At 40.4% G+C, this 12571-nt stretch overlaps 1 protein-coding gene across 2 annotated transcripts in view; it reads left to right on the forward strand.

Annotated features, from left to right (window-relative positions):
- The window catches only part of rad54b (RAD54 homolog B), a 209963-nt gene that overhangs the window by 20261 nt on the left and 177131 nt on the right, over positions 1-12571 (forward strand). The window contains exon 2 of one of the 2 annotated variants that reach the window (XM_072570219.1): positions 12267-12468. The exons of the other annotated variant lie outside the window; for it this stretch is intronic. Within the exon in view, the coding sequence (XP_072426320.1) occupies positions 12267-12468 (202 nt within the window). The remainder of the gene's footprint in view (positions 1-12266; positions 12469-12571) is intronic. 2 annotated transcript variants of the gene reach the window in all.

The following is a 12571-nucleotide window of genomic DNA, read 5'->3' on the forward strand; positions in this document are numbered from 1 at the left end:
TAATGCTCATGTTTGCCAATCCCTCACGACCTCACCCCTCTTTGTCTGTACTAATTTCTCAAACTCTTTAGATATTAGACTATACAATTAGACCAGGCTCCAAGGCGACTTGATTAATGCTGAGGAACCCATTGAATAGGAGCAGTCATCTATGAAGAAGGATGAGCTGGAGGAAGCTCTTCTCATGGGTGACACAGCTTAATTATTGGGTCCTACATGCAGAGAGAACCTGATTGACACAGCCTCAGGAGATGTGAGCTGGATGTAGAAGACTATCATGGACTACCAAGATCATCAACTAGCTTTTCGTTTGCATTATGAACTGTAGCCTGTACAGGCAGTCCCTGGGTTACAAGAATGAAACCCGTTTGAGTGCATTTGTGAGTTGACTTGTACATGCAAGTTAGAACACAATGCAATACAATATAAATATCCCTTTATTAGTATGAGCGAATGTTCAAATATTGGATTCTTAAAATGAATAGTAATATAGGATCTTGTATTTGTGTTCCTCCGCACTTGTTTCCTTTGTTTGTATCATCCAAATGTTTGCTTGTATATGATCTTACCCTACTGGTCAATGATGAAATGCAGTTGTTGGGGAAATAGTACTGGGGACTCAGAGAGGGTCTTCAGACAGGACAGGTTAGATATGGATAGGTTTCTCTCTGAAGACAGATTATGTATGTGGCCTTGTGGTTAAATGGCACTACATTGCGTGAATAAGGTTGCATATGCGAGAGACTGAGTGAATAGCAAAACTTTGACTACTGTGCCATCAGACTGCCACTGAGAGGTAACATCGGATTGCCAATGCTTGTGCAGGTGCACAGTGGCCTTGTAAAGATGGTGCACAAGGGTTACAGCCAGATACAAACATTTTATCATAGCTGTTATCTTGATAGCCACCAGAATAGGACTACCACCTACCCTGCCAGGTTCCAGGACCTGCTGCAGCATTTGGCATCGTTCTGTGACAGTGTTCTAGGGCATTTGCAATCTATAGTGACACTGCCGAAATGACATCCTGGTCCTTCCATACCTCGTGATCATCCTGACGAAACCTTCAGCTGCACCTTCTTAAAGTGGAAACTGTTCAGCAGCCAGGAAAAATTGTTCCTGGTCCTGGGCTTGCTGATGCATCCGTTCCTCTTCAATTTCTTTGACCTTCATTGCACCACAGCCAAAATGGCAAAGATCTCTGCTGAGGCTGGACTTATTGGTCACAATTCCAATGAACCCTTGTGGGAATATCAGAGAGTGACATTATTCATAAATGACAGTTTAGCATATTCATATACAAAGTGGACCATATACAAGTCTGACAAGGAGAGCTATGGAATACCTCTACATGGACTTTTAACACAGCGACTTTGTTCTAAAGAATATGGTATAGTCCATGTTGCTCAATACAATAGGGGATTGTAAGTGCTGTATGATTGCTAATAGGTTGTCCCACCATCCCCACCTCTGGCATCACCGAAGAAAGGCAGTATTGCATAAGAGTATGTTGGCGAATACTTACAGTTCAAGATGAGAGAAAATCACCACTTGTGCAGCCTTGGATACTTGGATTGTCTTTGTGAATAGTGGCCTTTTTAAAGGTTGCATGTGATTACCTCTGCATTACTGGTCAATCTGTAAAGACAAATTACACTGTAAAGATTACTTGTGACCAGAATACGTAACTAGCGCAGTTGGATATTATTTCACATATGATTACAGGTGACTACAATCTGTATTGTTAAAGTACTATATTAATTCAGTTGTCTCTTGAAGGGCCTCACATCATTCACAAGTAGTGCCCAAAGCTCAACAGAGCATAGGATTAGCGTGAGAGGGGAAAGATATAAAAGAGACGTAAGGGGCAACTTTTTCACGCAGATGGTGGTACGTGTATGGAATGAGCTGCCAGAGGATGTGGTGGAGGCTGGTACAATTGCAACTTTAAGAGGCATTTGGATGGGTATATGAATAGGAAGGGTTTGGAGGGATATGAGTCGGGTGCTGGCAGGTGGGACTAGATTGGGTTGGGAGATCTGGTCAGCATGGACAGGTTGGACTGAAGGGTCTGTTTCTATGCTGTATATCTCTATGACTTTATTGGCCCTACAGCCTTGCTGTGCCAACCGCGATGCTGCATTGTGCACCTATCGAAGCAAGGGTAGTGGTCATCATTGATGTAATCCATCACAGTAATCCATGTCCACCTGTTTACTATCTCTTCTTACTATGCCTTTCCCATTATGTTTTGAGTAGCTCATCTTTAATATTATCCCTTTGCTTTCCAGCATGCCTCCAATCCCCAGAATTGACTTCTTGAACTTCAATTCTGCACAAGTGGCTCCTGATCACTGCTCTTGACTTCCATTGAGCTGTTCGGTCAGACATCCCCACTTGATGGGTGACCAGGCCCCAACTGACAACACAAATCTCTGGTCTGTTTGCATTAGACCTGCAACCCATTCCCTGGACTTGGTGACATAGACCCATGTCTATTTTTATATCTTAAACTCTTCATTCCCAGTAACATCCTGTAAATCTTTCCTGAGCCCTCACTAGTTTAATAATATTCTTCCTCTAACAGGGCAACCAGAACTGCACATAGTACTCCAGAAGAGTCCTCACCAGTGTCCCGTACAACCTCAACATGACATTCCAACTCCTGTACTCAAAAGGTCTGAGCAATGAAGGCAAGCGTGTGAAACGCTTTCTTAACCTGTCTATCTGTGATGCAAATTTCAAGGAATTATGCACCTGAACCCCTAGGTATTTTCATTCTACAACATTACCCAAGGACCCACCATTACTTATCTTATTAAAATGCAACACCTCATTAATTCAAATTAAACGTCATCTGCCACTCCTTGGCCTATTGGCCGATCTGGTCAAGATCTCTTTGTAATCTTAGATAACCTTCTTCATTGTTCACACTACCACCAATTTTGGTGTCATCTGCACACTTACTAACCATGCCTCCTATATTCTCAACCAAATCATTTGTATAAATGACAAATAAAAGTGGACCCAGTACCAAATCCTGTGGAATACCACTGATGACAAGCCTCTGAAAAGCAACCCTCTATCGCCACCCTCTGTCTCCGACCATAAAGCCAATGTTGTATCCAGTTGGCAAGTTCATCCTATTATCCCATGTGATCTAACTTTACGGATTAGTCTACCATGCGGAACCTTTTCAAAGGCTTTAGTAAAGTTCAAGTAAACAATGCTAACCTTGCTGCCGCCATCAATCTTTTTGGTTACTTCATTAAAAAATTCAATCAAGTTTGTGAGACACAACTTTCCTTGTTCAAAACTGTGGTGACTATCCCTAACGAATCCTTGCTTTTTCAAAGTATGTAAATCCTACCTTTCAGAATCACCTCCAACAACTCACTCACCACCGATGTCAGACTCTCACGTCCATAGTTTTCCAGGTTTTCCCTTACAATGTTTCTTAAACAGTTCCATACTGTTAGCTACCCTCCAGTCCGCCAGTGAATCACCCCTGTTTATGGATGATACAAATATTTCTGCTCGGGGCCCTGCAATTTCCTCCCTAACTTCCCACATTATCTTGACATACTTGATCAGGTCCTGAAGATGTTTTTGTTTTCTGAGACATCCAGTACTTCGTGTTTTCAAAACATCAATGTTTATTTCTCTGAATTCTCTAGCCTCCATTTCTTCCTCAGCAGTAAAAATTGATGCAAAATATTAGTTTAATATCTCCCCCATTTCCCGAGGTTCAATACAAAGATGAGCTTGTTGATCTTTAAGGGAGCCTATCCTCTCCAGTTGCTCTCTTGCTCTTAATGTATTTGTAGAATCTTTTTGAATTATTTTAACCTTTATCTGCCAAGGTTATCTTATATGCTGTCTTTGCTTTCCTGATTTCCTTCTAAAGAATACCCCAACATTCTTACTGTTCAAAAGACTCAGTTGATCCCACTTATCTATATCTAATATACCATTCTTTTTTATTCTTGATAACCTCAATCCATTGTTCCCTAATCTTACCAGCCTTGCCTTTTACCCTAACAGAAACATAATGCCTCTGAACTGTTATCACCCTTGTTAATTGCCCCTTTACCTGAAAACAGTCTACTCCAATCAACTTTTGAAAGTTCTTATCTCAAGCCCTTGAAATTTGCCTCACTCCAATTAATAATATTTACTTTTATAGAGGCTTATCCTTTTCCCTAACTACTTTAAACTAATAATATTATGACCACTAGTCCCAAAGTGTTCCCCTACTAACACTTCGGTCACTTGTCCTGCCTTAATTCCCAAGGGAGGGTCAAATTTTGTTCCTTCTCTAGTAGGAACATTGATAAAGAAATCTTGAACATACTTAAGTTCTTCACCATTCAACCCTTTAACACAATGGCAATCCCAGTCAATAGAGTCATAGTCAGAGAGTCATGTAACATGGAAACAGACACTTTGATCCAACAAGTCCATGCCAACCATGTTCCCAAACTAAACTAGTTCATATTCATGTACCTTTGTAATTGAACCTGCACCCACCACTTCCTCTGGCAGTTGATTCCACACACTCTGTAAAAGAAAGAAGTTGCCTCTCGTCCTTTTTAAATGTTTCTCCTCTCACCTTAAAAATATGCTCCCTAGTTTTGAACCCCTCACCTTTGAGAAAATACCTTTGCTATTCACTGTATCCATGCCCCTCATGATTTTATAAACCTCTATAAGGTAACTCCTCAACCTTCTACACTCCAGCAGAAAAAAGTCCCAGGCTATCTTTATAACTGTTTGGAAAATTAAATTCCCCTTCTATTACAACCTTGTTATTCTTACATATTTGTGATCTGTTTACATATTTGCTTCTCAATTTCCCTCTGACTATGTAGGAGGTAGGCTATAATCCCTCTACAGTCTCAAGGTGATCATCCCCTTTCTTTATTTTTAATTTCAACCCATAAATTTTTACAAAATGATCCCTCAAGAATATCTTTAATTATAATTGTAATGTTTTCCTTAATCAAAAATGCCACTCCCTCTCCTCGCTTTTCTTTCTATCCTTCCTATATCACCTTAAAACCCAGAACATTGAGCTGCCAGTCCTGTCCTTCCCTCAGCCAAGTTTCTGTAATAGCTATCAATATCCCAGTTCCATGTTCCCATACATGCCCTGAGTTCATCAGTCTTATCCAAAAGAAGTCTTGAATTGAAATAAGTGCAGTTTAATTCATGCGAGTTACTTTGTTCTCTGACTCTTGTCTGTCTTTTCGAATTAAGTTGCTCTTTTCTGATTCAGAATCATCTTTATCTTTCTTTCTATTTTCATTGTTAAAGAAAGAACCCTCCCCCCACTCCCAAAAAAGTTGATAGGCTCTCGAAATTAGCAACCCTCCCCACCAGGATATTGGTCTCTTTACACTTCAGGTGCAACCCATCCTTTTTGAACAGGTCTTTTCTGTCCCAAAAGAGATCCCAATGATCCAAGAAACTGAATCCCTACATATGGCATCACCTTTTCAGCCACTGATTTATCTCCCCTATGCTTTTATTTCTCTTCCCTCATTAGAACTTGGCACTGGAAGTAAACCAGAGATTAATACTTTTTATGTTCTGCTTTTAAAGCTTTTACCCAACCTTTTACATTCCGCTGCAAAGCCTTAATTCTTCCTTAACTATGATTTGGAGGAGCTGATGTTGGGGTGGGTGGACAAAGTCAAAAATCACATAAGACCAGTTTATAGTCCAACAGGTTTATTTGGAAGTGATGGCTTTCGGAACGCTGCTCCTTCATCAGGTAGGCACTTAAAAAATTATTGCTTCCAAATAAACCTGTTGGTCTATAAACTGGTATTATGTGATTTTTAATTTCCTAAACTATGTTATTCCTACCAATGTGTACAACAACTTCTTGCTTCTCACTCTCCCCTTTGACAATATGCTTCAAACATTTGAGACGTTCTTAACCCTGGCACCTGGAATGCAACATACTATCCTATATTCACACCTATTGCAAAATCTCCTGGCTGTGCACCTGTCCCTTATAACAATTATTTTTTTAAATCTTGACAAACTCTGTTTAACATAAGAGTCATTCTCAGTGCCCAAGATCTGACTAGTAATTCTATTTTCCTTTGAGACGCTATCTTTCTCAACAATACCCAAAATGGTATGTTTGTTTGAGAGAGGAATAGCCCACGGAGGATTCTGAACTTCTTACCTTTCCTGAGAGTCAACCATCTAATTGACTGATCTTGTTGTGTAATCTCTTCTCTAAATCTACTAGTCATCGGACTCAGTGTCTCTTGTATGCCCTCTGTGATATCAAGCCTGAAAAGAAGAAGCTCTTAATAACACTTCATATGTAAACCTAAACCGCTTTCCAACAGATTTAATTTTAGCATGCAAAGAGAAGATTTAAACTAATAAATATTAAAAATAAATTAGTTGAACAGAGAAAAAAAACAACTCCCCCTCAAATAATCCAGCATTAATCTTTCAGTCTTCAGATTAAAAATAAATTCTTTCCAGAGTCGCCCACATATAGGCCTGTCCATAAGCTTTGTATATAAGTAGTCTCCTTCTTTGTGTCTTTTTATGTACAAAGCTAAAAAAAATTCCTTCTGCATATTGAAACTCAACAAACACAAACTCTGTTGAAGAAAAGACTCTGCTTCTTCACGATTGTAAAGAAACTGATTTTTTAAGATGTATATTTTTATAAATAAAGAAAAGATCTCTCTACAAATCGATACTTGACAAACACGTGGATGCCCCCAGAAACAAACTATGTTTTAAAAAACATCTCTACTTCTTTGTGTTTTTTTTTGTAACGAATTGGACTACAAGAGTTCCAAAATGAATCAAAATAAAAACCTTATGGTTCTGTAATGTAAAAAAAAATTAGAATTAGACAAGAAAGTTTGCAACACTGGAGCAGCTGCAATATCCATGCAACTGTCAGTCCACCATTTTGTCAAACTTATAAGTGGAGTCGCAGGTAGACGGAGTGGTGAAAGTGGTGTCTGGTACGCATTGTCCGTGCATTGAGTAAAGGAATTGGGATATCGTGTTGCGGCTGTACAGGATATTCGTGACGAGAGTGTGGTGCTGGAAAAGCACAGCAGGTTAAGCAGCATACGAATATCAGGAGAGTTGACATTTTGGACAAAAGCCCTTGACTCATTCCTGATGAAGGGATTTTGGTCGAAATGTTGACTGTCCTGCTACTTGGCTGCTGCCTGACCTACTGTGCTTTTCCAGCACCACATTCTCAACTCTAATCTCCACCACTTTCGCCTGGGATACTCGTGAGGCCACTTTTACAATTCAGTTCTGGTCTCCCTGCTATAGGAAAGATGTTGTTAAACTTGAAAGGGTTCAGGAAAGGTTTACAATAACGTTAGGGTTGGAGTGTTTGAGATGTAGGGAGCGGCTGAATAGACTGAGGCTTTTTTTCCCCTGGAGTGTTGGAGGCTGAGTTGTGATCTTAGATATTCATAAAGTCATGAGGAGCATGGATAGAGTGAATAGCCCAAGGTCTTTTTCCTAGGGTAGGGATATCCAGAACTAGAGGGTATAAATTTAAGGTGAAAGGGAAAAGATTTAAAAGGGACCTGATGGGCAACATTTTCACGCAGAGAGTGGTGCATGTATGGAATGAGCTGCCAGAGGAAAAGTGGAGGTAAAACCAGAATCCAGACAGCCATAATTTTATTGAAAGGCTTCAGGACCAAATGACGTCTCCTGTTCCCATTTCTTATATCTTTTATGTAAATTCCAGATTTATGCCCCATCTTTACCCAACTCTCTATTTCTGAATTTTATAATGTGGAGCTTGATATTTGCCATGGTGTTCTTTCTATTCCAAAATTTGCTGGTTTTAAAACTTTTTTTTTTAATACTTATTCAGGGAATGAGGGCATTTATGACTGGGCCAGCAGTTTTTGTGTATCCCGAGTTGCCCTTGAGAATGTGGTCACAAGCTGCCTTTTTGAGTTGTTGCAGTCCATTTGGTGCATGTACACTCACAATGTTATTCAGGAGGGTGTTCAAGGATTTTGTCCCAAACCAGTGAAGGAATGTGATATTCTCATTCAAGATGGTGTGAGAGAGGAATTTGCAGATAATGGTGTACCCATGTATTTGCTGTCATTGCTCTTCTAGAGGTTAGTGGTCAAATATTTAAGACAGATGAGGAGGAATTTCTTCTCTCTTACCTTAGTGAATATGTGGAATTTTTTACTGCAGAGGGCTGGTAAGCCTGGGTCAAGTGCATTCAAGGTTGAGATGAACCCTTAATCAATAAGGCAATCATAGGTGATGGGGCAGGAGAATGGAATTGAAGACTTTCAGATTAGCCATCATGACATTGAATGGCAGAGCTGACTTGATGACCCTAATGGCCTAATGCTGTTCCTATGTCTTATGGTTTTATTTGAAAAGTTCTACCAAAGGAGCATGGTGAATTTCTGCACTTCACCTTGTCAATGGTATGCACTGCTGCTGCTATGCATTGGTGTGGAAGGAGTAAATGTTTGAGAATTGAGAGTCATTCAAGCTGGCTGATTAGTGGTATCAAGCTTCTTGAGTGTAGTTGGAGCTTTGCAAGCCAGATCGGGAGTCCCACATGGTGTGTTGCCTGCCTGGTTCCAGGGCGCAGTATGTCTCTGACCAGCTTGAATGGATATTGGAGTGGGAGGGGGAGGATCCAGTTATTGTGGTCCAAATTAGACAAACAATATAGGCAAGGATAGGATGGAGGCCCTGTTTGGGAACTATCAAGCACTATAAATAAAATTAAGGAACAGGTCCTCGAGGGTTTTAATCTCCAGATTACTGCCTGAGCCACATGTAAATTGGCGTAGGGATAACAAAATGAGGGAAGTAAAGACATGGCTAAGGGAGTGATATGGGGAAAGAGGGGTTCCATTTCATGGGGCATTGGTGTCAGTTTTGGAACGGGAGGGGGATCTGTACTGATAGGACAGTCTCCACTTGAATTGATCCAGCAAAAAAGATAAATAGGGTGGTCGCTAGGACTTTAAATTTGTGAGTCGGGGGAAGGGAGAGGGAAAATGATAGGAAGTATGATGGTAAACAGTTCAGCAGCAGGTTAGCATGTGTGCAGGAGGATTTAAGTTCAAGGCAGACTCTGAAAAGTAGTAAAAAGAAAGGATAACTCTGGAGATATTATTGGAGATGTTGGAAATCATGAGGGTAAGAAAGCTAGCATACTGGCATTTTACCTGAATGCTTGTAGCATTTGTAACAAGGTTGGCGAGTTAACGGCACAAATCATTGCAAATATGATTTAGTAGCCATTACGGAGACATGGTTACAGGATGGTCACGACTGGGAGTTAAATATCCAGGGGTATCAGACTATTCGGAAGGACAGACAGAAAGGTAAGGGAGGACCTGGAAACAGTCATTATTATGGAAGAGGTAGTGTTGGGCAAGCTAATGGAGCTAAGGGTAGACAGGTCTCCTGACCTTGACGGAATACATCCTAGGGTACTAAAAGAGATGGCGGGAGAAATAGTAAGTGCACCAGTGGTAATTTTCCAAAACTCGTTTGACTCTGAAGCAGTCCCAACAGATTGGAAAACCGCATATGTAATGCCACTGTTTAAAAATGATGGGAGACAAAAGATGAGGAATTATGGACCAGTTAGCTTACCCTCTGTAGTGGGGAATATGCTTGAGTCTATTATCAAGAATGAAATAGCAAGGCATCTCAATATGTCAGGTCAGGCAGATGCAGCATGGGTTCGTGAAGGCCAGTTCATGCATAACAAATCTTTTGAAGGTCTATGAAGACATTACGAGCACAGTAGACAACGGGCACCCATGGATGTGGTGTACCTAGATTTTCAAAAGGCCTTTGACAAGGTGCTGCACAAGAGGCTGCTGCTTAAGATAAGGATGCATGGCATTACGGGTAAAGTATTAGCATGGATAGAGGATTGGTTGATTAACAGGAAGCAAAGAGTGGGGATAAATGAGTGCTGTTCTGGCTGGCAATCAGTGAATAGTGGTATGCCTCTGGGATCAGTGTTGGGACTGCAATTATTCACAATTTATATAGATGATTTGGAGTTGGGGACCACATATAGTGTGTCAAAGTTTGCTTGCAGAGGAACATAGATACTACGAGTGTGTGGGCAAAGACCTGGCAGATGGAATACAATGTTAATAAATGTGAGGTCATCCATTTTGGAAGGAATAACAGCAAAAAGGACTATTACTTGAATGGTAAAAGTTGCAGCGTGCTGATGCGCAGAGGGATCTGAGTGTCCTTGAGCATTAATCATAGAAGGTTGGTCTGCAGGTACAACAAGTAATTAGGAAGACAAATGGAATTTTGCCCTTCATTGCTGAAGAGGTTGAGTTTAACGGCAGGGTGGTTTTGTTGCAGTTATACAGGGTGCTGGTAAGGCCACACCCGGAGTACGCTGTGCACTTTTGGTCTCTTTACTTGAGAAAGGATGTACTGGCACTGGAGAGGTGTACAGGAGGTTCATTAGATTGATCCCGGAGTTGAGGGGATTGACTTATGAGGAAAGACTGTGTAGACTGGGATTATATCCATTGGAATTCAGAAGATTGAGGGGGGATCTTATAGAAACAAACAGAATTATGAAGGGAATAGATAAGATAGATGTAGAGAGGATGTTTCCACTGGCAGGTGAAACTAGGGCAAGAGGGCATAGCCTCAAGATTAGAGGGAGCAGATTTAGGACTGAATTGAGAAGGAACCTCTTCATCCAGAAGGTTGTACATCTGTGGAATTCTTTGTCCAGTGAAGTAGTTGATGCTACTTCAGTAAATATTTTTTAAGCTAAGATAGTTTTTTTTTTGAATAATAAAGGTATTAAGGGATATGGTGAGAGCGTGGGTAAGTGGATGTGAATCCACGAACAAATTGGCCATGATCTTATTGAATGGCGGAGCAGGCTCGAGGGGCGGTACGGCCTACTCCTGCTCCTAGTTCTTTAGAGAATGAGGAGGTGAGTAAATTGAGGCAGGATACCTAGCTGATGACCTGCTGTTGTGATCACAGTATTTATATAGCTGGTCCAGTTTGGTTTCTGGTCAATGGTTACCCCACCCCAGTGGATGTCATTTGTGGGGATTCAGCAATGTAATTCCATTGAACATCAAGGATTCTCTCTTGTTGGACATGGTCATTGCCCAGCACTTGTGTAGTGTGAATGTTGCTTCCCACTTATCAGCTCAACAGCCCAAATCTGGATGGTGTCCAGGTCTTACTGCATTTGGACATGGACTGTTTCCATGCCTGAGGAGCCACGGATGACGCTGAACATTGTGTAAACATCAGTGAGCATTCCTACTTCTGACCATGTGATGAAGAGTAGGTCATTGATGAAACAGCTGAATATGATTGGGTCCACGACATTCTGTTGAGGAACTGCTACAGTGTTGTCCTGAAATGACTAAGATGAGATGACTGTCCTCCCAAAACCTGTTCTGTCATGTATGGCTACCCAGTGGAGTTTTATCCCTGATTCCTGTTAACTCTAGTTTTGCTAGGCCTCCTCGATTCCACACTGGTCCAAATGCAGCCGTGATGTCAAGGGCAGTCACTCTCACCTCAACTCATCTTTGGAGTTCAACTTTTTTTTCTCTAAGTCTGAAATAAGACTGTAACAATGTAAGAAGCTGAATGGCCCTGGCAGAAATCAAATCAGGTGGAAATGAGCAGGTTATTGCTGAATAAGTGCTGACTGGTAGCACTGTTGATGATCCCTTCCACTGATGAAGAGTAATTGATGGGGCAATAATTAGCTAGGTTGGATTTTCATGCTTTTATTGTGGAAAATTGCTCAGGTATATACTGAAACAGTTTTATTAAGGATGCAGAAAATTCTGGAATATGAGTTCAATGCTATTGGCTGTGCAGTATTCATTGCCTTCAGTTTCTTGATTTTACATAAAAACGAATTGAATTGATTGAAAATTGACATCTATATGTTGGTCACCTTTGAAGAAGGTCTAGATAGATTGTCCATTCACTTCTGACTGAAGATTGTTGCAAATACTTCAGCCTTATCTTAAAATACTTTTTAAAGCAAGGCATATTACGTATTACATGTCTTTATTTTCTGATTTCTAAATCTATGTTGGTGTCTTTGACTTTCATCTGACCTTACAGATTTTATTTTAATACTTCAAGTGTCAGCTTTAAAATAATAAAAATCAATAATAATGATTAGATTGTGAGGTGGTTTTCGTATTATTTTATTCTGTCACTTCTTATTTTAGGTACCTCATGAAAATGACAATAATGAGATTTCTTCATTGCAATCCAAAGCATTGTTTGAAAAATATGAACTGGTTCAGAGCTGTCCTCCTCACCAAGTTACAGGAAATAAGGATGAAAATGATCATCTAAAGAGATCTGAATCTGACCATCTGAATGCCGTACCTACTTTGTCAGTGGAACCAGCAAGTACAAGTCAAGCTGGTAATTATAACCTCATTGTGTTGCATTGTTAAAAACAATTCTGGATTTCACTTGTAAGTGTTGTGTGGTTTGCTATTTCTTAGAAAATTCCCTCTGCCTCAGA

The sequence above is a fragment of the Chiloscyllium punctatum genome, chromosome 5 (assembly GCF_047496795.1).
Source record: "Chiloscyllium punctatum isolate Juve2018m chromosome 5, sChiPun1.3, whole genome shotgun sequence".
NCBI lineage: Eukaryota > Metazoa > Chordata > Chondrichthyes > Orectolobiformes > Hemiscylliidae > Chiloscyllium > Chiloscyllium punctatum.